Here is a 25,299-nt window from a genome sequence, read left to right as displayed (position 1 = left end):
CCAGTGTGGCAAGTTGCGTGCGAACATAATTCACTGGGAAACAGAGGCTTCAAAATACAGTGGTGCCTCGCAAGACGAAAAGAATCCGTTCCGCGAGTCTCTTCGTCTTGCGGGTTTTTTCGTCTTGCAAAGCAAGCCCATTAGCGGTTTAGCGGATTAGTGCTACAGTATTAGCGTCTTAGCGGGCTTAGCGGATCAGCTGATAAGCGGCTTAGCGATCAGCTGTTAAACGGCTTAACGATCAGCTGATAAGCGGCTTAGCGATCAGCTGTTAAGCGGCTTAGCCGATCAGCTGATAAGCGGTTTAGCGGCTTGGGAAAAAGGGGGGGGGGAGGAAAAAAACCCCGCAGGAACTCGCAAGACATTTTCGTCTTGCGAAGCAAGCACATAGGAAATTCGTTTTGCGAAGCACCTCCAAAACGGAAAACCCTTTCGTCTAGCGGGTTTTCCATCTTGCGAGGCATTCGTCTTGCGGGGCACCACTGTATTAAGGTCTGCATTTGAGCAGTGGTGCAGCTAGCCGCTCGGGTGCCTGCTGCGGGGGCGTGCCCTGCAGCCGGGGGCGGGGCAATATGTCCTTGTGGGCGGGGCGAGCCTCTCCTGCGCTTGGAGCCTCTCTGCCACCTCCCCCTCAGCTGTAGGGCGGCTGAGGGAGAGGCAGTAGGCAGGCGCAAGACCCACACTGCCGTCTCAGGCAGGCGCCTGAAGCGACCACATCACTCCTAAAAAGTTTCATGAGCCCAATTTTTAAAAAAAATTTAAACTCATTTTATCACACACACCCCTCAGTAATGACACCCGGGGTGGACCACACACACCCTTCCTCCGCCATTGCATTTGAGAATCATTCACTTGTTTGTTTGTTTTTCAGACCTTTAAATGGAGCAATTTTAATACATGTCTCCTTAAAAGGTAAAGGACCCCTGGACGGTTAAGTCCAGTCAAAGGCGACTATGGGGTTGCGACGCTCATCTCGCTTTTCAGGCCAAGGGAGCCGGTGTTTGTCCACAGACAGCTTTCCGGGTCATGTGGCCAGCAAGACTAAACCGCTTCTGGCACAACGGGACACCGTGATGGAAACCAGAGTACATGAAAATGCCGTTTACCTTCCCGCCGCAGCAGTATCTATTTATCTCATTGCACTGGCGTGCTTTCGAACTGCTAGGTTGGCAGGAGGCGGGCCAGAGCAATGGGAGCTCATTCCGTTGCAGGGATTCGAACCACCGTCCTTCCAATCGGAAAGCCCATGAGGCTCAGTGGTTTAGACCCTATCTCTCCTTAATGACTGGGTGGGTGAGAGGTGTCTTCTGGAATGGAGTGTCCTGGAAGAGGGCACCACTAGCCAGCTGGCGGGCTTGAATCTTGAAAGGGAGCGCCGCACACTGCAACGTATTCTTGCAGGTTCCAACTTGTCCCATATAAACTTCAACAGCAGACCTTTAAAGGGATCCTGGCTAAATGCACAGCCTGAGAGTCCACTCACCTGCTGGTGTCTGGTATGCAGACCTTTCTGTCCGTGCCATCTCTGTGGAAGGTTTAGGTGGTGAATTTCAGACAGCCAGACTCCCAGTAAATTAGCAAAAATGTATAAAACAGGGTCAAATGTATGTTGGAAATGTAAGAAAAAAGAAAGCACCTTCTATCATATGTGGTGGAAAAGTAAGGTCGCAAAGAATTTTGGGAAATGATATACAGTCAGACCTTGCATCCCGAACGCCTTGGTACTTGGACATTTTGGCTCCTGAACACCACAAACCCGGAAGTGAGTGTTCCAGTTTGTGAACGTTCTTTGGAACCCGAATGTCTGACGGGGCTTCCGCAGCTTCCGATTGGATGTAGAAGCCGCGCTTTGGTTTCCAAATGTTTTGGAAGTCGCATGGATTTTTAATTGTGGTGGCCCATGGCATTTATTTATTTATTTATTTATTTATTTACACACACACACACACACACACACACACACACACACACACACATTTATAAATCAGGAATACCTGCAGTCCGGAATCCCTCCTGGCCCTGTTTCATCTGCCTTGGATTCTCTATTCCTTCCTTCCTTCCTTCCTTCCTTCCTTCCTTCCTTCCTTCCTTCCTCCCTTCCTTCTCTCTCCCTCCCTCTTTTGCTCTCTCATTCTCTCTCTCCCTTTCTTTCTTTCTTTCTTTCTTTCTTTCTTTTTCTTTCCCTCTCTCTCTCTCCCCCTTCTTTCTTTTTCTCTCACTCCTCCCTCTCTTTCTCACTCTTTCTTTCTTTTCCCTCCCTCTTTTTTCTCTCTCATTCTCTCTCCTCCCCTCTCTCCCTCTTTCTTTCTCTCATTCCCTTTTTCTTTCTTTCTTTTTTCTCTTCCCTCTTTTCTCTCTTTCTCTCTCTCCCTCTCTCCTTCCCTCTCCCTCTTTCTCTCTCTACCCCCACCCCCACCCATTCCAGTTTCTTGCTCACTGCTCCCAGCTTTTTCTACAGCTATAGATTGCAATGGAAGCCTTCCCTCTCAGGTCTGCCAAATGCACATTTCACCTGACAAGACTGTAATGAAAGGCTTGGCATAAACGGTGGAGGTGCTGGGGGGAGGCGGGAGGTGCATTTTGCCATGGAAAAGAAAAGAAAAGCAGGGTTTACTCACGTGGCACAGCAACGCCGTACTCCTGCGGGTTCTCTGCCACCACCTTCTGCTTGAGCTCATTCAAACGGGACCCCAAAGAACCTGAGAGGTCAGAGAGAGAAGGTGTATCACTGCAACTGAAGACAAAGTACAGGGGTGCCTTACAGAAGACGGAGTTGAAAGGAACAGGTCAGGACTCAGGACCCTCCTAATAACAATAATAATAATATTTTTTAAAAAATTATTTATATACCACTCTCCCCAGCCAAGACCAGGCTCAGGACGGCTAAAAACCGATATAAAAACAAATTGATTGAAATACAACTTAAAAACAAGATTAAAATACAACATTAAAACATTAAAATGCATTAAAATGCATTAAAAAGAACAATTTATGTGCTCTTTAATCAAACATAGATTTACCAAGCTAAATGTTGTCCAGTCACAAAAATGCTAGCAGATTTGAATTCCTCACACCCAAAACCCATATTTTTAAGACCCATCGCTGAAGAAATCTGCAAAAAAATTAATCTGCCAGCCTTGACAACCCTGGAGGCTGCTTGGCAACTGTAGGCCCAACATGCCTGGGGTGCCTAAGGGACTGAGGGGAATTGTAGTCCAAAACTCCCGGTTAGCAAAGCCTGATGTAAAAGCACTGCTTCTTTGAGACTACCTGGGCTCCAATTAAGGCTGATCCAAATTCCAGTCCTCTTTGGATAGTGAAACCAGGCTTATTTTGAGTGAATCTCTCTATATACAGTGGAACCTCAGTTTTTGAACGTCTCGGCTGCCAAACGTTTCAGAAGTCGAACGCCAAAAACCTGGAAGTAAATGCTTCCGTTTTTGAATGTGCCTCAGAAGTCAAACGGCTTCCGAGGCGCGTTTCTCATTTTTCTCAATTTATTTTGCCGACGGCCCATTGCACCTCGGTTGTTGAATGTCTTGGAAGCCGAACGGTCTTCCGGAATGGATTACGTTTGACAACCGAGGTTCCACTGTATACAGATACAGATATATATAGATATATATATATATATATATATACACACACACACACACACAGACACACACACACACACCACCTCAGCCACACACACCCCAAGATTTATTCTCCACTTCTCAGAGGTTTGGGAAAGGCTGGTCTTCGGCTCCAGAATCTCTTTATTTCAGAAATAAAGCTGCTGGGCAAGGCAGCTGTGGGTGAACATATCAGACGACACAACGATTCTTCAAACAGGTCTTGTTTATTCACCGGCCAGAACAGAACTGAACTGCAGGGTTCAGCCTGCCTGCTTATATAGAGCTCCACTAGAACGCAACAGTAACCATTTTCTGTAACTATCCAATCACTGAACGTCACTTTCAATCCCTTATTTGCATATGTGGACCTGAGTGAAAACTATCTACAGTATCCCCCTGCTGGCCCAGGGTGAGAACTTCAGTACATAACACCAGCGATACGATAGCCTTTTCCTCACAGAATAACTCACCAATCAAAACCACCAGCCTCTTTCTTTCTCCTGGCTGCTGCTGGTATTTGACCACTTCCTCGTAGGTGAGGAGTTCCGAGGGGTGAGGCTGTTCAACCTGTTTGGCTTCACTCTGGCCATTTTGCTTCTCCTTTCGACTCAGTCGGAAACTCCGTCTCAAGCCAGCTGCAAAGCCAAAAAGAACATCATTGTCACCAAGTTTGGTCCAATGGGTTGGGGACCCCCAACAGGCTCAAGGTTCTGAACTACAAAAAAAAAAAACCCAATTCTTAAGGAAGGGAAAAGCCCCAAAACCAGCCCAAATAGCTACTCCCAGTGGCCACAGAATGCTGGCTGAATGTTGCTGGGGGAGCGGGTGAAAGGGAAATGGGATGGCATATCCTGGGAGAAAACGTGACTGACTAAGCCAGAATCCTGTCCAGAAGCACTTCAATGCTGCAACATTTTGTGGCTTGCCTCATTTGTAAAATGCATTAACGCAAATACAATAAATTGCAATACAAAAGCAAGCATGTAAAACGAAAGCAATTTGTAGCAGTAGTAGTGGTAGTAGTAATAATAATAATAATAATAATAATAATAAATTTATACCCCACCCATCTGGCTGGGTTTCCCCAGCTACTCTGAGCCGCTCCCAACAGAATATTAAAAACATGATAAAACATCAAATGTTAAAAACTTCCCTTCAGATGTCTTCTAAAAAGTCAGATAGTTGTTTATTTCCTTGACATCCGATGGGAGGGCGTTCCACAGAGCAGGTGCCACTACCGAGAAGGCCCTCTGCCTGGTTCCCTGTAACCTCACCTCGCAGGGAGGGAAACACCAGAAGGCCCTCAGCACTGGACCTCAGTGTCCTGGCTGAACGATGTGGGTGGAGACGCTCCTTCAGGTATACTGGGCCAAGGCCCAGTATACCTGAAGCTTTTATCAGGAAGCTTTTAGCACCTGTTGTTTTGCTGTGTTTGTATATTATCCTGGAAGCTACCAAAAATGACTGGAGCAACCCAGTCAGATGGGCGGGGTATAAGGAATAAATTATTTTTATTATGTAAGTAGCAAATGTACATATGATACCCACAACCAAGGCCAGAGTGGGTTGCAGACCACCAGCTCCTCACCTATATATTGCCCATTGAAGTATCCTTCGCAATCACAGTCTTCTGCTTAGAAAGAAAAAGATAAGAGAGGCAGATGAACGAAGACGACAGTGCTATATACCAAAAGACGATTCGTTTTGTATGCTGCATCTTTGGTGTTTTTGCATGAAACCCGGGGGACGGGAGGGGTACTGAACTGCTGTATTGCATGTGGGTCCCATGCTTTGCCTGAGCTAAAAGGTAAAGGTAAAGGGACCCCTGACCATTAGGTCCAGACGTGACCGACTCTGGGGTTGCGGCGCTCATCTCGCTTTACTGGCTGAGAGAGCTAGCGTACAGCTTCCGGGTCATGTGGCCAGCATGACTAAGCCGCTTCTGGCAAACCAGAGCAGCGCACGGAACACTGTTTACCTTCCTGCCAGACGTGCTTTCGAACTGCTAGGTTGGCAGGAGCTGGGACCAAGCAATGGGAGCTCACCCCGTTGCAGGGATTCAAACCGCTGACCTTCTGATCAGCAAGCCCTAGGCTCTGTGGTTTAACCCACAGCGCCACCCATGTCCCTTTGCCTGAGCTATCCTGCATCATATCATTTGCAGCCCCAATCAAAACTATTTCCTCCTCCTCCTTCCCCAACTGAATTTCTGACTTTTGTCCCTTAAGGAACAACCATGCCAGGGTCCACAGAGAGACTGAAAGCAAACGGCACCAGGAGCTGAAACGCTGGAATGAACAGCTAGCCCCCGAGCCTTTTTAAAAATAACAACATTTATTTATAAATCGCCTGGAACACTAGATGCTGCGCAGCCATTAAGTCAGAAAAGAACCAACACCCTGCCCGGCAGGCTTAAAACCTTAAGGAGTTGCTCTTTTCTTGGAGGGAGCAAGTCCAAAAAAGTCAGAAAGGGGGAGAGGGAAAGGGAGAAAGCAGCACTCCCTCCTTCAGCAGGAAATTACCTACTGCGTTAACAAAAGCACCGAGGAGAAACACAATCACTTTTCAGAAACGGCAGGAGCTTAATCCATGTGATTAGCACAAAAATTACACAGTTAAAAAAAAAACGCTCAGCAAATAATAGCTAAGGAAAATTAAACAAGATTGACATTAGAGTCCCCGGGGGCATATTAAGAGGAAACGCACGGCTTCTCCCCTCTCTGGTTTGTCACGCTAAAGGTCTCTTTGTGCAGCAAACCCTGTTCAAATCCACTAATTAAGAAGCTGGACAGGGATACAAACGGACCTGGGCTGGCGTGGGAAGCGAGGGAAATTAGATTGAGGAGCAAATCAACTGGCCCTTTTCGCACTGCAATGGCATCACGCCCCAGAGCCTTTCTGAATCAAGCCCACCACCCGCCTTAGACAGGGCTGTGGGCGAGACCAGCATTCACAGGTTTGCTCTCTTGTGCAGAGATTGCCTCTTTGCCAGCCTCCCAAAGAACATAAGAAGAGTGTGGCAGGATCAGGCCAATGGCCCATCTAGTCCAGCATCCTGTTCTCACAGCGGCCAGCCAGATAAAGGCCGAAAACGTGTCATGGGCCAGGAGTCAGCTTCGCCTGCTGAACAGCAGCCTGAAGGGGGAGACTGACTGAACTACGGGGTGCGTGTGAAGGCCCCTGCCCTGCTTCTCTCCACCTGGCTTAGGGGCCTAACAGACTCCATAAAGGAGTGCTACTGCTGCTGCTGCTTGTGGGATGTGAAACACAAGAGCAGTCAAGTACACATGTTTACACATGTGGAAGAATGTTTGTCCAGCCAGCAGGTAAACTTCCTGTTTCCTTCTGGGCTGGGGCAGACTTCCTCTGCATGTGACTAGAGGTGGGTGTGGCCTCACCTGTGCAGGTAACGACAAAAGCACAGGGCAGGGCAGCCATCTCCCTCTCTTTGACTACATGCATCGAAGAAGCAACATCTGCTTAGCCAAAGATGCTCTCTTGGCTTCCCAAGAGAGGACAAAGGGACTGTCTTCTTATGAGATAGTTTCTAGGTATATGTTACTTTTCTAAGCTAAGTCTGCCTTCTGGGATCCTATTGTGAACAGAATGATGTGTGAGTAAACCTTTTTATCAGACAATATAGCCTCTCCTGCATCCCTGAACATTCCCACACTGCTGGGCAGAGAGGACTCCGCTTTTTGGGTTTTTTAAATTCCTTTTATTTTTTATCTATGTCATTTTAAATTATTTTAAATAATTTAATATTTGATTATTTGATTATTTGAATATTTGATATTTTAAATATCAATGCTATATTCTTAGTTTTAGCTTTTATTATTTATGTGAAAATTGTTTTCCATTTGGCTGTGTACTTTTATGTGTTTTATTTATTGTTTATGATTTTTGTTATGTTGGTAATTGTGTAAATCTTGTCATGCTGTAAGCCGCCTTGAGCACTTTTAACTACGGAAAGGCAGTGTGTAAATAAAATGATGAATGAATCAATGAATGAGAAGGCGGAATGACTCCACCTGCAGCTGATCAGGACACAGAAAAGGCACTGATGATAACCAGCGGGCTCCGGGCTTCTTAAACAGAGCTCTCAGCAGCAGTCAGTTGTTGCTGGAAACAACGCCTGTGGTTCTGGGTCCTTCCTTGTTGCTTCCTGCTATCCAACTGGACCTTTGGTTTTGTGAACATCTGGATTCCCTGATCTCTGGACTGCCTCTGTATGTGGATTCTGCTCTCGGGCAAGTGTTCCTCCCAGCCCCTGCTAGCTCAGCAACGGGACTCGGACTGGGGCTATGAAAGAGCCGGACCCATGCCCTCTCTCCCCTCTTTAGACTCACAGAAAGTAGCATTCAGAGGTATACACTGTTAGAATTCCTGCTCCATGATTGCAGTCATGGGATTTTTGTCTATCACATGACGGTATGTGTTTTGACTCCACAGAGTGGGAAGTGACGGAGACAAGATGTTTCTGTTATTGTGTTCAGTGAAGTGGGACTATTGTCCTTTGTTCTTTTTCTCTTTGCTGTCTGATGCTAGAGAGAGAGGGAGCCATGTTGCAGTGCTCCATGTGTGTTTATATGTAAATAAAGTAGATGAGCCAAAATGCTGAGTTGCTGAGGTCTGTTACGCAACTGCGCAAACTCTGCGGATCCCTAAATCTGCCGGTGTCGGTTGGCGTCAGTCGCTGTGATGTTCAGGATGAAGAAAGCTTTTGAAGCTCCCAAACAAAAGACCAGGAGGGAGAGAACATGCCAGTCGGGCATGTGTCTCTGCCAGGGTTCTACTCAAGTGTAGGCTGAACTCCTGACATACACATCATGTTCCTGTCCACTGTGTAATGTGGCAGCACTTCGATAAAGGTGAAAAATTAGCCCTTCTTCACACTGTGCACAGTTACACCAGGGAACTCGCTCCCACCAACTTGGAAGACTTTAAAAGAGGATGGGGCAAATTCGTAAAAGAGAAAGCTATGAGTGGATACTCGGTAGGATCGTCACACTCTGCCTCCACGGCTGGAGGCAGTGTCGCTTCTGAATGCCGGTTTCTGGAAAACGCAGGAGGGGAGAGACCCACTCGCAGGTTTCCTACAGGCATCTGGTTCATAGCTGTCAACTTTTCCCTTTTCTTGCGAGGAATCCTATTCGGAATAAGGGAATTTCCCTTTAAAAAAGGGAAACGTTGACAGCTATGATCTGGTTGGCCACTGTGAGAACAGGATGCTGGACCACTCGCCGGATCCAGCAGGCTGCTAATGTTCTTGCGTTTAAATATTTTGCAGAATCTCAAGGTTATTCGCATACACACATTCTTTCTCTGACATGGGAGGGTACAATCCTAAGCCCAGCGGACAAGCAGAGCTTATCGCTGACCGAGCTTGTGTGGGATGAGGCAATACTGCACCATAGGAAGCAAAGTCATGTGTGAAGCACCCTCCTCCAGTTTTCTTTTCATTTTAAAAAAGAAATCGTGTTCCTAATCCCTATGCTTGCACAGGAAATTCTGAAAACCTCTCCATGCCCACCCATTCAAAACTATGCTATCACCTCCTTTGTTGCAATGTGTCCAGTTGATTTATTTTTTGGGGGGGGGGGAGGAATTGGAAGCAAAACCAATGACAGAAAACTGTACCGATAAATGTACATATGGCACACAAACTATTCTGAGCTTCCTGTAATCTGGATCTGCTTCATGGTTGGCTTTGGTCGGAGAGGGCTGTTTTATTCTACAAGCTCTTTACGTGCAGGGAAAGTCACAGCTGGCTCGCTCCAGGAACAGGCAGTGAACCTACCTTTCTCAGAAGATTGATCGTCTGAGGTCAGCGTGAAAAGACAAGAGGCAGCAGAGTTAAAAGGAGGCCAAGGGGGGGAAGTATTCCAAAGCATTAGGGGCACGTGTTCAAATTCTGGCTCTCAGTGGGGAAGAGCCATGGTTTTGCAGTAAGACAGAAACTGCTCTGCGTGTAAAAGATCCCAGGCTGAATCGCCAGCATCTCCGAGGTTAGTGTAGACAAAGCTGTGCTAGATGGACCAATAATTTGACTCGCTATAAGGCAGGTTCCTATGTTCCTAGTGTGCAAGGAAGACCTCTCAAACATGTGGACAGTTGCACGGGGAGATACCAGCAGCTTCTCGATTGTTGCCGTAAGTGTAACAGAGGAGACTGTGTCCACATGGAACCACCAATGCTGGAGATTCTTGGGGTAACCTTTTCATTCATTGCAAGTTCTTTGGCCCGCTTAACAACCCTCCTTCCTTTGTTGGACAACAGATGCTGCCAGCTGAGAGGCCCAAAGTTAACACTTTGTGGCCAATTTGCACCATTATTTGGACATGCTGTTCACATAGCCAGAACACCCTGAGTTCCCTATTCTCGCCCGCATCCTGCAAATGCTTCAGTTCAGGATGAATTGCACACAGCAATGCGGGTTTTGGAAACGAGTATTTTCAGTTGCCCTAAATCAACTGAGATCAGAGATTAATGTGCTTACAGTTGGGAAGCAAAACTAGAAATGGTTTTTACACGGTGCATGCATCTCCCTGAGGCTTTTGCAACAGCCAATATTATTTTAACTGCAATATCTGATGGATTGGGGTGCATCAACAACAAACTCCAGTGCTGCAAATCTTATAAAAACAAAGGTGTTAGTAGATAGGAATACAGTTGTACCATGGTTCTCAAATGCCCCGGAACTCGTATGTTTCGGCTCCTGATTGATCGAAAACCAGAACTGAGTGTTCCGGTTTTTGAACGTTCTTTTGGAAGCCGAACGTCCGACGGGACTTTACACGGCTTCTGATTGGCTGCAGGAAGCTGCACTTTGAAAGTCGAGTGTTTCTGAAAACCCAGGAGGACTCCCGGGCTGAACGCCTGAGGGCCCCAGTCCTGACACTCACCACCTAACCTAGGGCGGGGCATGACAGGCCTCATAAGGACTGCTGCTGTGGCTGCAGCCCATCAAGGACAGGGGTATTTTGAGGAAAGTTTTGTTGGGAGTTGTTACTGTTGTTGCCAAAATTAACTTTTTGTATCTTTATTTTTATGTGGAAATTGTTCAGTTTGGTTATGTAGTTTTTAATGTGTTTTGTTTATTTTTATGACTGTTTTGCTATATTTGTAATTATGTAAATCTTTTCATATTGTAAGCCGCCTTGAGCATTGTTTTAACTGTGGAAAGGCGGCATACAAGTAAAATAAAATAAAATAAAATAAGTCAAACAGACTTCTGGAAAGGATTCTGTTCGACTTCCAAGGTATGACTGTATAACCTCTGAGTAGACACACCTAGGACTGCACTGTTTAAGCGCAATTCAAGTGAATTCTTTTTTAAATAAATCATTTTTATTAATTTTTGCATATGTTTTCCAAACAAAACTTCACATCATCCTCATTTTGGCTATTATAGCCTGAGACTTCCATCAATCCTGTCTAATGATTTTCAAATTTGCTATCTAATCTTGCATTTTATTATTGTAATTAATGCTTTTAAACTTCATTTCCTAATTATTTCCTACCTAAATCATTTTGCAATAATTTATATAGTCCCCCTTACAAAACTTCTCGTAAACCTACAAGCGACGTTACATTAATGCAATTGTCTTTCAAATAAGTCAAGTGAATTCTAGATGATTTTGTTCAGATGAGCATATCATGGCTTAAGTAGGCAATATATGAATTAAGTCTTTTCTCCATGCATGCAACCCTATGAGCCACAACCGAGCCAGGAAGTCTCTTTACTAACCACCGTTTTCCAGAAAACTGGGGAACTATTGTTACCCTGCTTCAAAACAATTTAGGATATTAAACCAACTTCAAAGCACGACTTAAGATCCCAGCTTCTTCCAAAGTTGGTAACCAACTTTGGTTCCCTCGGCTTATTATACAAAGAAAGGATTGTTGAAACACATTCAACAGCAAACGCTTCCCTCCCATTATGGGGATTTTAAAGTGAGGAGGGCATAAAGGCACTGAAAGCTGTTAACATACTTACACTGGCATGGCTGAAGAGCTTTTGTGTGCATAAATATATGTACTTATTATAGCCGCATGAAGAAAGTCAATTATAATTATAATTGGTGTTATATCCATTCAAGTCGCGCAGTCTGCCTTGCGTTATTTTCACCGTGTAAAATATTAATTGTATGAAACAATGCATTTCAAAATGTGGGAAATTTTTCTGCTACAAAGATTCCACTTCCAGGGGTTATGCAATGCTTCGTTTTTAAACACAAATAAGTGCTGGGGCTGCCTGAAATCCAGATGTGCAGGGGGTGAGTAGAGATGGTCAAGGAAAGACCAGCTATACATTTGCAGTGAGGCTGCCCGTGTCTGTTGCATGCTGGTTGCAGGGCTGAGAACACAGGGCTACATCTGGGCATAAACAAACTCTGGGCTCAGGACTGTCCCATCTCAGCCCATGCTCCAAAAGTTCTCCAGAAGCTTGTGAGTCCCACATGGGTCTCAAAGCATTCACGAAAGCAGTCATCACACCACACAGGACCAAAAACACTGCTCCTACTTAATTCAGAGCCATCTCACCAAATCACTATTGAGACACAGTACAGTGTGGCTAGCTTAATCCAGAGGATCAGGCAGGATTAAAGCAGCAGATACTCTAAACCTCTGAGGACCCTAGGTGTAGGGGCAGCTTCCCCTACAAAATATTTTTTAATCATCCAGAGTCTTACACATATAACTTGCATGCCCCCCCCCCAACTGGCATGTGCAGAGGTGGCAACTTCGCCAAAGATTGAGGGGGCCCACCGTCACATGTGTGACATCACATGTGTGTGTGATGTCACACACACAACATTGCATCGTCGGGAGGAGGCCAAGTGAGGCAGAGCTTCAATACCAGCAGGTCCCCTTCCTCTCTCACGATCAGCCTCCTTCCACGGCAGGAGAAGGAAGAGCCAGTCACTGAAGCCACGCCATGTTTGGCTCCACGCTCAGCCTCCTCCACCCCCTCAACATTTGGAGGGCCTAGCCCCCCTCCCCAAAGATATTGGGGGGCCATTGAAAGCTTGACCCCCTTGAGCTGGCGCCCCTGGGCAACTGTATCTAAACCTCCTTAGTCACTGGCTGAGCTGCTGTGATATCACAGCATGTCAGTGTAAACATTCTAACTGCTGAAAGGGAAGGACCAGCCGTGGAATGTGGGCAATCGGTGCCGCTCCTGGAAGGGGAGCAGAAGGTTGCCTAGACACATGCAGCGTCAACTAAGGCCTGCGGGCCAAATCAGGCCCAATTGCCTTCTAGATCCGCCCCGCGGATTGTCCGGGAATCACCACGTGGATTGCCAGCGCACACATTCTTTCCCTCTCCCTCACATGGTGGTGCTTTTCTCCTCAGGGACGGAGCAATCTTGTCCCACACCGGGCACCATGAGTCGACTTGCCCGCCTGCCTGCCCCAGAAGGGCAGTGCCGTGAAGGGGGCATATGATGCCGGCTAACGGCTGCTGCGTTTTCCTCCTGCTCCTCCTCCCTCAGTCCGTCCTTCCTTCCTTCTCCACGCCCCTTTTCCACACTGCTTCCTCATGCTTTTCCTTCGTCACTGCCTGCCTCCCTCCCTCCCTCCTTCATTTCTCCCATGGTGTTCAGGCGGGTTGTTGCGGTGACCGCAGCCACCGCTTGTGGGTTGGCAGGCGGCTCTGTCTTCTTCTCTGCCTCTCAGGAAGCAGCAGCAGGGGGTGGGTAAAAGCTCCGGTGACGCCCCGGTTCCCCTACCTCCATCCGCAGCTCCTTCGCCAGGGCTGCTGCTTCTGTCTTTGCCAGCCAACGCAGCCTCCTACCCCGCCATAGTGCCTGGCTGGCTGGAGAAGCCCAACTGCGGCTATTGGGACGACAACTGGGACAGGTAAAGTGAAGCATCTTCAGGCCCCTTTGCAGGCGGGCGAAAATCGTTCATTTCCCCCCCCAAAAAATATAGTCCACCCCCCCACACAAGGTCTGAGGGACAGTGGACTGGTCCCCTGCTGAAAAAGTTTGCTGACCCCTGGTCTTGACACTGAGCAAGGCATCAAGTGCACAGCAGGGCCTTTCTCACAGCCCACCAGATCTCCAGAAGAAGAAGAGTTTGGATTTGATATCCCGCTTTATCACTGACCGAAGGAGTCTCAAAGTGGCTAACATTCTCCTTTCCCTTCCTCCCCCACAACACTCTGTGAGGTACGTGGGGCTGAGAGACTTCAAAGAAGTGTGAGTAGCCCAAGGTCACCCAGCAGCTGCATGTGGAGGAGCGGGGAAGCGAACCCGGTTCACCAGATTACGAGTCTACCGCTCTTAACCACTACACCACACTGGCTCTCAAGACAGATAGTGCCTTGGTCTTATGACATAATTGGGCTGCCCTGCTAATCTTACCAGGCCTGCATGGGCCCTGACTGCGTGCGCAAAGAATAAACAGTTGCCATTAACTCACAGAAGTGTGTGGAGGCCACAGCACAATAGGCCCTCTTTCGCAAAGAGATACCTTCCCCATATTCCCTCTTACCTCCCCTACAGCACTACACTGCGGCTGTTGTACCTGAATGGCAAGACACAGCCGTGCTTCAGGCTCCCGGTGTCTCTGCACCTTTCAAGGGACGGCATTGCAAAGCCTCACAAAAGAAGCCCGGTTTGGGAAAGAGAAAGGAAAAGCCAGATGTAGCGGAAACACAAGCCACACTAAACAAACGAGGGAAAGGTTTCGGGGTGACTCACAGAGAGGTTTTGTGATGCTTCTGGTGTTGTGCAGCACTCCAATGGTCCTTCTGTACATCAGACGCCTACATAGAAAAAGAAAAACACAAGAGTTTATCAGAAAGGGGGCGGAGAAGAGCTCAAGGAGAAAGCCTCAAACCAGAGAGCCGGAATGCGCTCGTTGCGCTCAGTTCCTGCTGAAATCAAACGAGATTAAGGGCCAAATCACACGTTACTTTGTTCAGACTTTAATAATCATAATCAACACTGCCACTCGAAACTCCCAAAGGAGAGGGAAGCAGCTGGGGGGGGGGGTCCTGATCCAGAACAGGTTCCTGATCCATACCGGTTTCCCAAATTAAGACACGCATTGGGCATTTCCCCTGCTCCCCAAAAAGGGGTCTCTGAGCTTTCTACTGAGAAGCAGTTCTGAGTGACCAGAAACTGCCAGGTTCTCCCTCATCTATTTCATGGCTTCTGCTGCAGTGGGGAAAAGTAGAGATTCAAAGGTGCATCTGGGTGCTGGTGTGGCCATCAGCCTATCAGAGTTTTTAGATATAACAGTCCTAGTCTGGCTCTCTAACTACAGCGTTGCACTGGCTTCCAATGCAATGTACAGGAACCTTAGGGGGCCAAATGCAGATCTCCAAGCACCTCTGTCTGGCCCTTGGAACTGCCTCCGGGCTCCCCCTTTCCCAGGCTGCAACCCTCTCTAGCCCTGCTCCAACACTCCAAGAAGAAGAAGAGGAGGAGGAGGAGGAGGAGGAGTTTGGATTTGATATCCCGCTTTATCACTACCCGAAGGAGTCTCAAAGCGGCTTACATTCTCCTTCCCTTCCTCCCCCACAACAAACACTCTGTGAGGTGAGTGGGGCTGAGAGACTTCAGAGAAGTGTGACTGGCCCAAGGTCACCCAGCAGCTGCATGTGGAGAGCGGAGACGCGAACCCGGTTCACCAGATTACGAGTCCACTGCTCTTAACCACTACATCACACTGGCTCCCAAGTACTCAACTAAATCTGTGTTTCCCAAACTTGGGTCCCCAGCTGTTTTTGGACTACCGTTCCCATCATCCCTGGCCACTGGTCCTGCTAGCTAGGGATAATGGGAGTTGTACTCCAAAAACAGCCGGGAAGCCAAGTTTGGGAAACACTAAACTAAATCTTTGCATGAGTGCGAGGATTAGCACGAGAGGAATGAGGTTTCCTCCCCTCCTCGCCCAAGTGTGTGACCCACACCATTCCCAAATCTGTTTTGGAAGGTTGGGGAAAACTGCAGAGCAGATTTAGGGGGCATGCAGGAGGAGGAGAATGTTCTGTTGTGCAAGAAGAAAGCCTTGCAGTGAGAGAAGATTCACATTAGCGCTGCACTGAATGCAACCCCAAGGCTCATGTGACCTTGAACTCTGATAATGTATCTTGCTTGCCTGGACAGAGTAGTGTTTATGTGCATGTGTGCTTGTAGGTAGGCAGATCCAGCTTATGGCACAAGGGTAAAAAAAAATTATACATTTGTTGCTCCACCTGCTTTTGCCTCTGGCTCCGTCCAACACTTGCAGGTGGCCCTCGGAAGGTTACCCAGGTGGGAAATGTGGCCCTTGAGCTGAAAAAAGGTTCCCCACCGTGGTGTAATAAATAATTCTGCTGCCTGTTCACAGAACCGTTCCTCCAGGGTACTCCCTTTCTCAATTGTAATGTACCCTTCAACGCTTCTCTCCCTTTCCTCTTAAAAGAAAAAGCAGGTACAGAAATCTTGAATCTTCTGGTTGTTCCTTTCCATGGTGTGCCTTCGTAAGAGATGGGTCACGTAGGAAACGGAATACACTGGCTGCATAATCAATAGCTTTATATCTTGTTCCAATAAAATTATCTTGATAAGATGAGATGAGGTCTTAATCCTGCCCTCCACCCCACCCCTCGTTCGGACAGTCACTCCAGAAGGCTACCCTGGTCGATGGTATCGAAAGCCGCTGAGAGGTCGAGAAGAATTAGCAGGGACATTTTTCCTTTGTTTCTCTCTTGACAGAGGTCATCATACAGGGCGACCAAAGCAGTTTCTGGGCCAAAACCCCAGAATCAGTAGTGTGCATGGGTTTTTACAAGGCACATCCCTGCCCCCAAGGTCCTTGCTGTCTAAAAGAGGTGTGCATCAGGGATGCAAAGCAAGGAAGGATGCTGATTCCGGATGGAGTCTCTTGAGTTTTGGGCTCCAGGTGCAAGCTTCACTCATTGTTTCATGCACCATTCGCTGTCCAAGCTTACAACAGCTCTACTCCCACGACTGCACACAGTCCGTTCCTGCACCACTGTGCCCCACCTCCAACCATCTCCTTGATGCTTCTCGAAACTCCTCATTCCTTGACCCCCCCCCCATTTGATTCCACATCCCACATCCCTAGTACATCAAAACAGCCTCTCTTCTGGAACAAGCATGGGGAGCTTTCCTTGAGAGGGACATGGGTTGCCAATAGCTGGAGTTGGATGCAGATCCCATTCCTGGATCTGTTCTGTAAGTTATTATGATGTAGGGGCTGGGAAACCCCAATCAGAAGGGTCTGAGGATAAGGAAGAAGAAGAGCACAGGGTGCAGGAATTATCCCCAGAAGATGCTGCTCTGCCGTGAAAGGGGAACACCATCTACAGCAAGGATCAGCAACCTTTTTCAGCTGTGGGCCAGTCCACCATCCCTCAGACCATGTGGGGGGCCGGACTATATTGGGGGGGGTGAACGAATTCCTATGCCCCACAAATAACCCAGAAATGCATTTTAAATAAAAGCACACATTCTACTCATGTAAAAACACCAGGCAGGCCCCACAAATAACTCAGAGATGCATTTTAAATAAAAGGACACATTCTGTTGGGATACTGCCAGGGAGATAAAGTCCATCATGGCCCCCAAGCCGGCTGCGGGACGATCCATCGATCTCCCGTAGTCACGCAGTATCAGCAATTAGTGACATGAGTTTCTAGAAATAGCTTGCCACATTCCAGAGCTCATGCACACTCTATCAGCAGATAATGCACAGCCAAAGTCGCACTCAGGAGAGCATTATTTACAAGTTTATTCAGCGTTGATCAGAACACAGAAAAACATGACTGCCTGCTTTAGTGTCTACGACACAGAGAAACGAAAGCAACAGAAAACATAAACATCCTGTGAAAACAGGAAATACGCAGACTCTGACTCACAAAGCCTGCTCCCTTTTAAGGTGGAACGGAAATATCCTAACACATTCTACTCATGTAAAAACATGCTGATTCCCAGACTGTCCGCGGGCCGGATTGAGAAGGCGATTGGGCCGCATCCGGCCTCTGGGCCTTAGGTTGCCTACCCCTGATCTACAGCACCTGAGAAAGTCACTCTGTCCTTCTTTTCGGACTCGTATTTCTTCACTCTCTGTGGAGCAGGAAACCCCCTAGCTCTGCCAGAGTCAGTGCCTAAGAGCCAAGCGCAGCTCCTTTAAAGCCTCGGCCCAGTATACCTGAAAGAGCGTCTCCAACCCCATCGTTCAGCCCGGACACTGAGGTCCGACTCTGAGGGCCTTCTGGAGGTTCCCTCACTGCAGGGAACCAGGCAGAGGGTCTTCTTGGTAGTGGCGCCCACCCTGTGGAACACCCTCCCATCAGATGTCAAGGAAATAAACGACTATCTGACTTTTAGAAGACATCTGAAGGCAGCCCTGTTTAGGGAAGTTTTTAATGTTTGATGTTTTATCGTGTTTTTAATATTCTGTTGGGAGCCGCCCAATAATTTATTATTAATTATTAGTTATTATTAGTTATTATTATTATTATTATTATTATTATTAGCACAGTGGGACACAGCTAGAAACCCCAAGCTGCCTGCAGGCCATGTCAACCAGGGATGGAGAACCCTTAGAGGTTGTTGGACTCCAACTTCCATCAGCCCACGCCAGCATGGCCAATGCTCAGAGCTGATGTGAACTGCAGCCCAGAGACGAACCATAGGACCAAGAGTTAATTTAACCCCCCTGTGGGTTACAACTGCAGCTAGGGTTCTCTGCACACAAAAAAGGAAAGAAACAGAAATACCCACCAAAGAAGAATGGACAAGCAAGCTGATGCAGAACTGGCAAAGTTAACAGCTAAAAATGATGAAGGTTTTGTGGAAGAATGTAAGCCCCTTTCGGATTATTTAAAGAATGATTATTACATGACAAACACGCAAGCAAAATCTGAAATATGAGCAACCGAAGGGTTTAAAGCTGACAGAAGTTTGGTTAAGGTTTAAGAGATAGAAGACAGCATTGCAGGCAGAAGGAGAGAAACAGAAACACCATGGAAAAGGGGGTGGGAAGTTGAAAAAAGAGAAAAAGGTTTTTATTGTGTATTGAAATGTATGTGTGAAATTTTGGAAAACTTAATCTTAAAAAATGGGGGGGGGGACCCTGTGGGCTCTCCTGACATGCTGAAACAACATCCTAGCCAGCTGCATGTAGCTGTTGTAGTTGTTTAGTCGTTTAGTCGTGTCCTGCCTGGCAGGGGGTTGGACTCGATGGCCCTTGTGGTCTCTTCCAACTCTATGATTCTATGATTCTATGACTCTTTGTGACCCCATGGACCAGAGCACGCCCGGCACTCCTGTCTTCCACTGCCTCCCGCAGTTTGGTCAAACTCATGCTGGTAGCTTCGAGAACACTGTCCAACCATCTCGTCCTCTGTCGTCCCCTTCTCCTTGTGCCCTCACTCTTTCCCAGCATCAGGGTCTTTTCCAGGGAGTCTTCTCTTCTCATGAGGTGGCCAAAGTATTGGAGCCTCAGCTTCACGATCTGTCCTTCCAGTGCATAGCTTGGAGCTGTCCGTGGTCCTGCTTTTGTGCCTAAGCTCTAGGCAGGTGCAGGAATTCAGATCCAAGACTCCAAACTGGCTTGGTTCAAGTCACATGCACAGCCTGTGCATCAGCAGGTTTGTTCAAAGGGCAAGAGTACAAGATAAGCCAACAAGCAGCTGGCTTCTTATTTGGATTCGGAAAGCAGAGGGGAAGGTCTAGAGACTCCCAGAGGGTATGTGGAGCCAGGGGCAGGTGTGAGGCTGGAGCCCTGCCACAATGCAAGGAACCACGTGAGTGTACGCTGTGAGCCGTGTGGCAGGGCCGTGGCAAGGATCTGCAGAATGCACAGCAGTGATGGTGGGGTGGAGAGCTTTTTTTGTGGGGGCCAGGACTAGCATGCCCCAGTTGCACCCCACCCCTAGCCAGCACAGCTCTGGGAACAGGCTGCATTGGTCCTCTTCCTTGGTTTTCGTTGTCTGCAGCCACTGCAACTCTCTTTGCTCCTGATCCTTGTCAGTTAGTTCTGACTGTTTACATTGCTGCAGGCAGAGGGAAGGAAGAGCTGTGCAAGGACTTAGCAGGCAAAAGGAAACGGTGTGATTTAAGGCAGAAGGCAGCTGCTCTGCCGCACGCAGAACGTTTGTTTCTATTACCATCGATTTGTTGTTCCCTCCTTTGCACTCAAAATCAATTTTTAAGAAGAGAAAAATTCATAGTGGCAAGTCGCATCTTGCCTTTCAGAGGAGATGGATCCTTTTTCCATTCTAAGCCCCTCGCAGCTGCTGCAGCTGCTGAGAGGCTTAAGAGAGAAGAGAAATTTGGTGCTGGCGATAACAGCGTTAAGCTTTGCACAGGTAGCTGAGAGGATCAAGCTCATCTGAAGTGGCTGAACACGTCGCTCCTAAACCTATTTGCTCATACAGGGCCTCTGAGACTCAGATGCAGAATTTGCTGCCTTGCAAAGAACGGGTGGGAAAATTGTGGCCCTCCTGATGTCGTTGGACTCCAACTCCCATCAGCCCCAGCCAACATAGCCAATGGTAAGGAATGATGGGAGTTGTAGTTCAGCAACATCTGCAGAGCCACAGGTCCCTGATCACTGTTGCATAGGACATAGCACTGTGTGTGTTACCTCTCTTACGAACAGCTAAGATTATGCTAAACAAATATTTAAAAAGAATATTAAACCACCACAATATCAAAAGGAGTAATTCATAAAACAATCAGTGGAATTGAAACAAGCATGAAGCAGCACAAAAGTGAAGTAGGGCGGACTTTCAAAGCCCAAGAAATTAAAAAGCTCTTTAGTAAAGGTAAAGGGACCCCTGACCATTAGGTCCAGTCGTGGCCGACTCTGGGGTTGCGGCACTCATCTCGCTTTATTGGCTGAGGGAGCCGGCGTACAGCTTCCGGGTCATGTGGCCAGCATGACTAAGCCGCTTCTGGCGAACCAGAGCAGCGCACGGAAACGCCGTTTACCTTCCCGCCGGAGTGGTACCTATTTATCTACTTGCACTGGTGCGCTTTCGAACTGCTAGGTTGGCAGGAGCAGGGACCGAGCAATGGGAGCTCACCCCGTCACGGGGATTCGAATCGCCAATCTTCTGATCGGCAAGTCCTAGGCTCTGTGGTTTAAAGCACAGCACCACCCGTGTCCCTCCAAAAAAGCTCTTTACTTGGTACCAAAGCAACATAAAGGCAAGTCTCCCTAGGGAGACACTACTAAGAACATTTTTTCCCCTGGACTGAAGTTGATGGGGACGCCTAAAGAAAACCCCCTGGTTAAAAGATCTTGGAACAAACTTCGCCAACCCGATCCCCTTCAGACAGTTTGTGGTTTTGCCCCAGTGTGGCAAAGCGTGGTTGGTCCTCAAACCAGCAAGCCTCAACCACAGTTTAATACTGCCTTGAAGAGAAACAATGGTTTGTACAAACCATAGTTTGTCACATTTTTATGAAATGGCCAATTATAGTTTGCCACAGACCAGAAGCATTAGCTCCTCACCACCACTTCCCCTCTCACTCAAAGGAAGGGGAGGAAGAAACATGAGAGCTTGAGGTTCATCACAGCTTTGTTCTCATGACAAGTCACTATGGTTTGTCATCACACCTGCACAAAGTCCATGGTTTTGCACATGCTTTCTGTTACTAGCCCAGGCCCACAGCCACACAGAACTGACCAACCTTTCTTGGAACTGCTTTGAGGGGATCAGCCCTGCCCGGAGATTCGTGTCGCCCACACGTTTAGCCTGCCACCACGTCGGGTCGTCCTGGCTCACCACCTCCAAGATGTGCCTTTTCTGAAATGGCAGCCCGGCCTCCTGGCATGGGATCGCTTTATCCTCTTTCGGGTTATAGGAGAAGAGGGCTCTCATGAACACCTAGGAAGGAAGGAACATTACATCCAGCGCTACATGAGAAAGGCTGCAAATTTCTGTATCGTCCACAGGATTTGGCACTCTCCAATTATTAACAAAACTAAATAAACATCATTGGTTCTCAAAATGGCTGGCCAGACAGAGAGAACATATATTAGCTGCCCCCCCCCCCAAAAAATTCACAACACCCATTCACAACATGCAAATTTGTGGGGCCATTTCTGTTACTAAAAATATTTTACATGAATAATGTTGCCTTTGGGGTGGGCCTAAAGCAGTTAAAGTGGTTTTAGACAAGAGGAAACACTTACCACGGGGGAGGGATGGTGACTTGTATTATAATAATCATCATCATTATCATTATTATTATTATTATCATTTATTTATATCCTGCCCATCTGGCTGGGCCTTCCCAGCCACTCTGGGCGGCTCCCAACAAAATACTAAAAACATGATAAAACATCAAACATTAAAAATTTCCCTAAACAGGGCTGCTCTCAGATGTCTTCTAAAAGTCAGATAGTTGTTTATTTCCTTGACATCTGATGGGAGGGCGTTCCACAGGGTGGGCGCCACCACCGAGAAGGCCCTCTGCCTGGTTCCCTGTAACCTCACTTCTCACAGGGAGGGAACTGCCAGAAGGCCCTTGGAGCTGGACCTCAGTGTCCGGGCTGAATGATGCGGGTGGAGACGCTCCTTCACTTACATTCCCTACCTCTCTTCCCCATCAAGAACGGTAGGTGTATAGGCCTCACCATGCTGAACTACAATTCCCAGCATCCCCTGACCTTTGGCCATGCTGGCTGGGGGCTGATGGGACCTGGAGTCCACCAACGCCAGGAAGGCTCCATATTCCTGTGTGACATTTTTTGAGGAAAAAATGTGTTTGTTATGGTGGCGGCAGTTTTTCTTACATTGTTTTTCAAAAAAAAACAAACCCCACCTTGCAATCTAGAAAAACAAGACAATTTAATGCTAGTGCCGTTCTAGGAATATTCTGGGGGTGGACATTGGGTGGGCAGGGAGCTGTTAAGAAGAAGTTGAAGCAATATTTTTAAAACAGTCAAAGGAAAAAATGGAATCTGCTACTGCTAGGGGGCAGGCTCACACAAGCCACAGCAACACCGCTGTCCCCCAACACCTATGTTCAGAAGAATGTCTGAACAGGCCCAGAGTGTCCTCGTATGCTGGCAAACTCCCTCACCTTGCTTTCTTTCAGGCGATCTTCTTCTTTGACAGCCGGGATTATTTTCAGCGTTATCGACCCCTGGGACTGCGCCTAAGAGAAAATAAGTCTGTGTTGTCATTTCTGTGGAAAACCAGACGACGTCTGCAAACACTGCTTGGGTCACTTTGACAATACTCGGGGACCTCGAAAATTGGCATACACAGAGGTGGCTGTTGGCCCACCTTGTGAAGTCTTATCGACACGGACCAGTATTGTCTCTCAAAGGTTTCAGCCACGAACCATTCCCAGTTCTTCCCGGAGACGTCAGTGGCTGAACCTGAGACCTTCAACCTGCAAAATGTGCGTTCTGCTGTTGCATGACAGCCTTTCCCTGAAAGCAACGCGTTCCTGCGTTTCTAGATTTCTAGATCTCTGTAGATGAGTCAGGGGCATATATGACTCATCAGCAAAAGGCAAAAGATTTCTGCAAGAGCTGAATGCTGAGGTGTCAAAGCATAGTGTTGTCCCCAGCGCAGGTCCTATTCAGAAAAGACCCATTGCAGTTAGTGGATCCAAGTCACCCAGGCCAATTTACTACATTGGGTCTACTCTGAGTAAGTTGACCACTGGATGCAACCCACGGCCATCATTTTTAACGGAGGGAGAAAGAGGGAAATTAGAAATCAGTGTGGCATACTAGGTAAGGTAGTGAACTGTATCAGGGAGTCTTGGGTTCGAATTCCCTACTTTGCCAGGACGTTTTCTCTGGAAGCCTTGAGCTAGTGACTCTTAACCCAGCTAGCCTACCTCTCAGGGGTTGGAGAACAAAATGGGATGACATCCTGGATTTCTTGGAGGGAAAGTAATGTGATAGACAGGTTAAGATGGCGTTTTCCCTATCATTTCACAGCTTGGAGTGACGATACTTTGGATTAAAAGCCACGCCAGCAAGCCTTTGACCACTATCCGATTTTATTTCAATGGATTCTCTGCCTGGCCTGCTTTCAAAGCAGATCTCCACCTTTGTTAATATGGTGTTTATGATTACATTTGGTTGGGGCTGCTTTGGCTGCCCTCTGCCTATCGTGAGACTCAAATGCTGACCTGCGTATAAGCTGCAATTTGGTTCTGTGATTTGCATCCTAACTTTTTTCCCTTTGGGGGAAAAGGCTGCAGCTAATTATTGATTGATTGATTGATTGATTGATTGATACATACCCCACCCATCTGGCTGGGTTTCCCCAACCACTTTTGGTGGCTCCCAACAGAATATTAAAAACATGATAAAACATCAAACATTAAACAACTTCCTGAAACAGGGCTGCCTTCAGATGTCTTTGGAAAGTCAGTTGTTTATTTCCTTCACATCTGATGGGAGGGTGTTCCACAGGGTGGGCATCACCACCGAGAAGGCCCTCTGCCTGGTTCCCTGTAACTTTGCTTTTCACAGTGAGGGAACCGCCAGAAGGCCCTTGGAGCAGGATATCAGTGTCTGTGCTGAATGATGGGGGTGGAGACGCTCCTTCAGGTATACTGGGCACAGGATATGCTTTTGCTTGCAAAATGTTCCATGGTTCAGTCCTCAACATCTCTAGGTAAGGCTAGAAAGACTCCCACCTGAAACCTTGGAAGAGGTACAGTGGTACCTAAGGTTAAGAACTTAATTCATTCTGGAGGACTGTTCTTAACCTGAGGTACCACTTTAGCTAATGGGGCCTCCCGCTGCCGCCGAAGCACAATTTCTGTTCTCATCCTGAAGTAAAGTTCTTAACCCAAGGTACTATTTCTGGGTTAGCAGAGTCTGTAACCTGAAGCATCTGTAACCTGAGGTACCACTGTACTGCCAGTTAAATGGGGACAGTACTGAGCTAGATAGACCGATGATATTAACAGCTTCTTAATTCTGCACAAGCTCAGAATTTAGTACCAGCTGCAGGAAAAAACAGCACCTTGACAATCTCAATTCTTTCTTTCTCTTTCTTTCTTTCTTTCTTTCTTTCTTTCTTTCTTTCTTTCTTGTTTTTGTTTGGCAATTCAAGCTATTTTCAAGATGACTAAATTGCAATGAAGACCAAGAAGAGGGGGACAGAGACCAGACGAATTTTTTGTATGATCATGGTCAGCTCATTATGGAGGATAGAGCTATCAGTGGCTACTACCAGAGTCGGACCAAAACGTTTAGGAACCTGAAGCAGACCTCAAAATGGTGCCCATCTCTCTGCCAGGGAAAAACTACATCAGGAACAAGAAATAAAGACACTGGGATTTGCTGCCCCTGTTGATCCTGCCACCTGAGGCAATCGCCTCACCTTGCCTAACAGGTGGGCCGGCCCTATCTGCTACCCACAATAACAATGTTCTCCTTCCACCGTCAGAGGCACATGGTCAGTTGCCAGGAATCACAAGAGGGGAGTCTGCACGGGGCTTTGGCTTGATCCAGAAGGCTTTTCTTATGTACTTACGACCCTTCGCAACTAGCAAACGCAGCGGGGGAAACCAATGCACTGAGCAATCCAATGTATGTTCAATTGCACCATTTCCACAGGTTACAAAAACCAGCTCACCTCGACAGAGAACGTGGCGGTTTTAGAACAGATAACACATCCCCTTGTCAAATGGTGTTGGGAGTTTTCAGGTTCGGCTGTTACATTC

At 47.4% G+C, this 25,299-nt stretch overlaps 1 protein-coding gene across 6 annotated transcripts in view; it reads right to left on the bottom strand.

Moving 5' to 3' along the window:
- Positions 1-25,299, bottom strand: part of MPP3 (MAGUK p55 scaffold protein 3) — a 91,130-nt gene that overhangs the window by 29,213 nt on the left and 36,618 nt on the right. For 4 of the 6 annotated variants that reach the window (XR_013978986.1, XR_013978987.1, XM_080979361.1 and 1 more), the window contains exons 9-15: positions 22,684-22,758; positions 21,286-21,482; positions 14,329-14,393; positions 9,418-9,438; positions 5,206-5,250; positions 4,088-4,252; positions 2,619-2,699 (exon numbers count right to left, since the gene is read on the bottom strand). Coding sequence is in view for 4 of the 6 variants with exons in the window: in XM_080979361.1 (XP_080835487.1) it covers positions 2,619-2,699; positions 4,088-4,252; positions 5,206-5,250; positions 9,418-9,438; positions 14,329-14,393; positions 21,286-21,482; positions 22,684-22,758 (649 nt within the window). In the remaining 2 variants the exon portion in view is untranslated. The remainder of the gene's footprint in view (positions 1-2,618; positions 2,700-4,087; positions 4,253-5,205; positions 5,251-9,417; positions 9,439-14,328; positions 14,394-21,285; positions 21,483-22,683; positions 22,759-25,299) is intronic. The other 2 variants (XM_080979362.1, XM_080979363.1) reach the window with 2 other exon arrangements.

This window comes from Podarcis pityusensis (assembly GCF_964106645.2).
Source record: "Podarcis pityusensis genome assembly, chromosome: 13".
Lineage (NCBI taxonomy): Eukaryota > Metazoa > Chordata > Lepidosauria > Squamata > Lacertidae > Podarcis > Podarcis pityusensis.
Note: the sequence above shows the minus strand (reverse complement) of the source record. Positions and strands in the feature narration are given on the sequence as shown.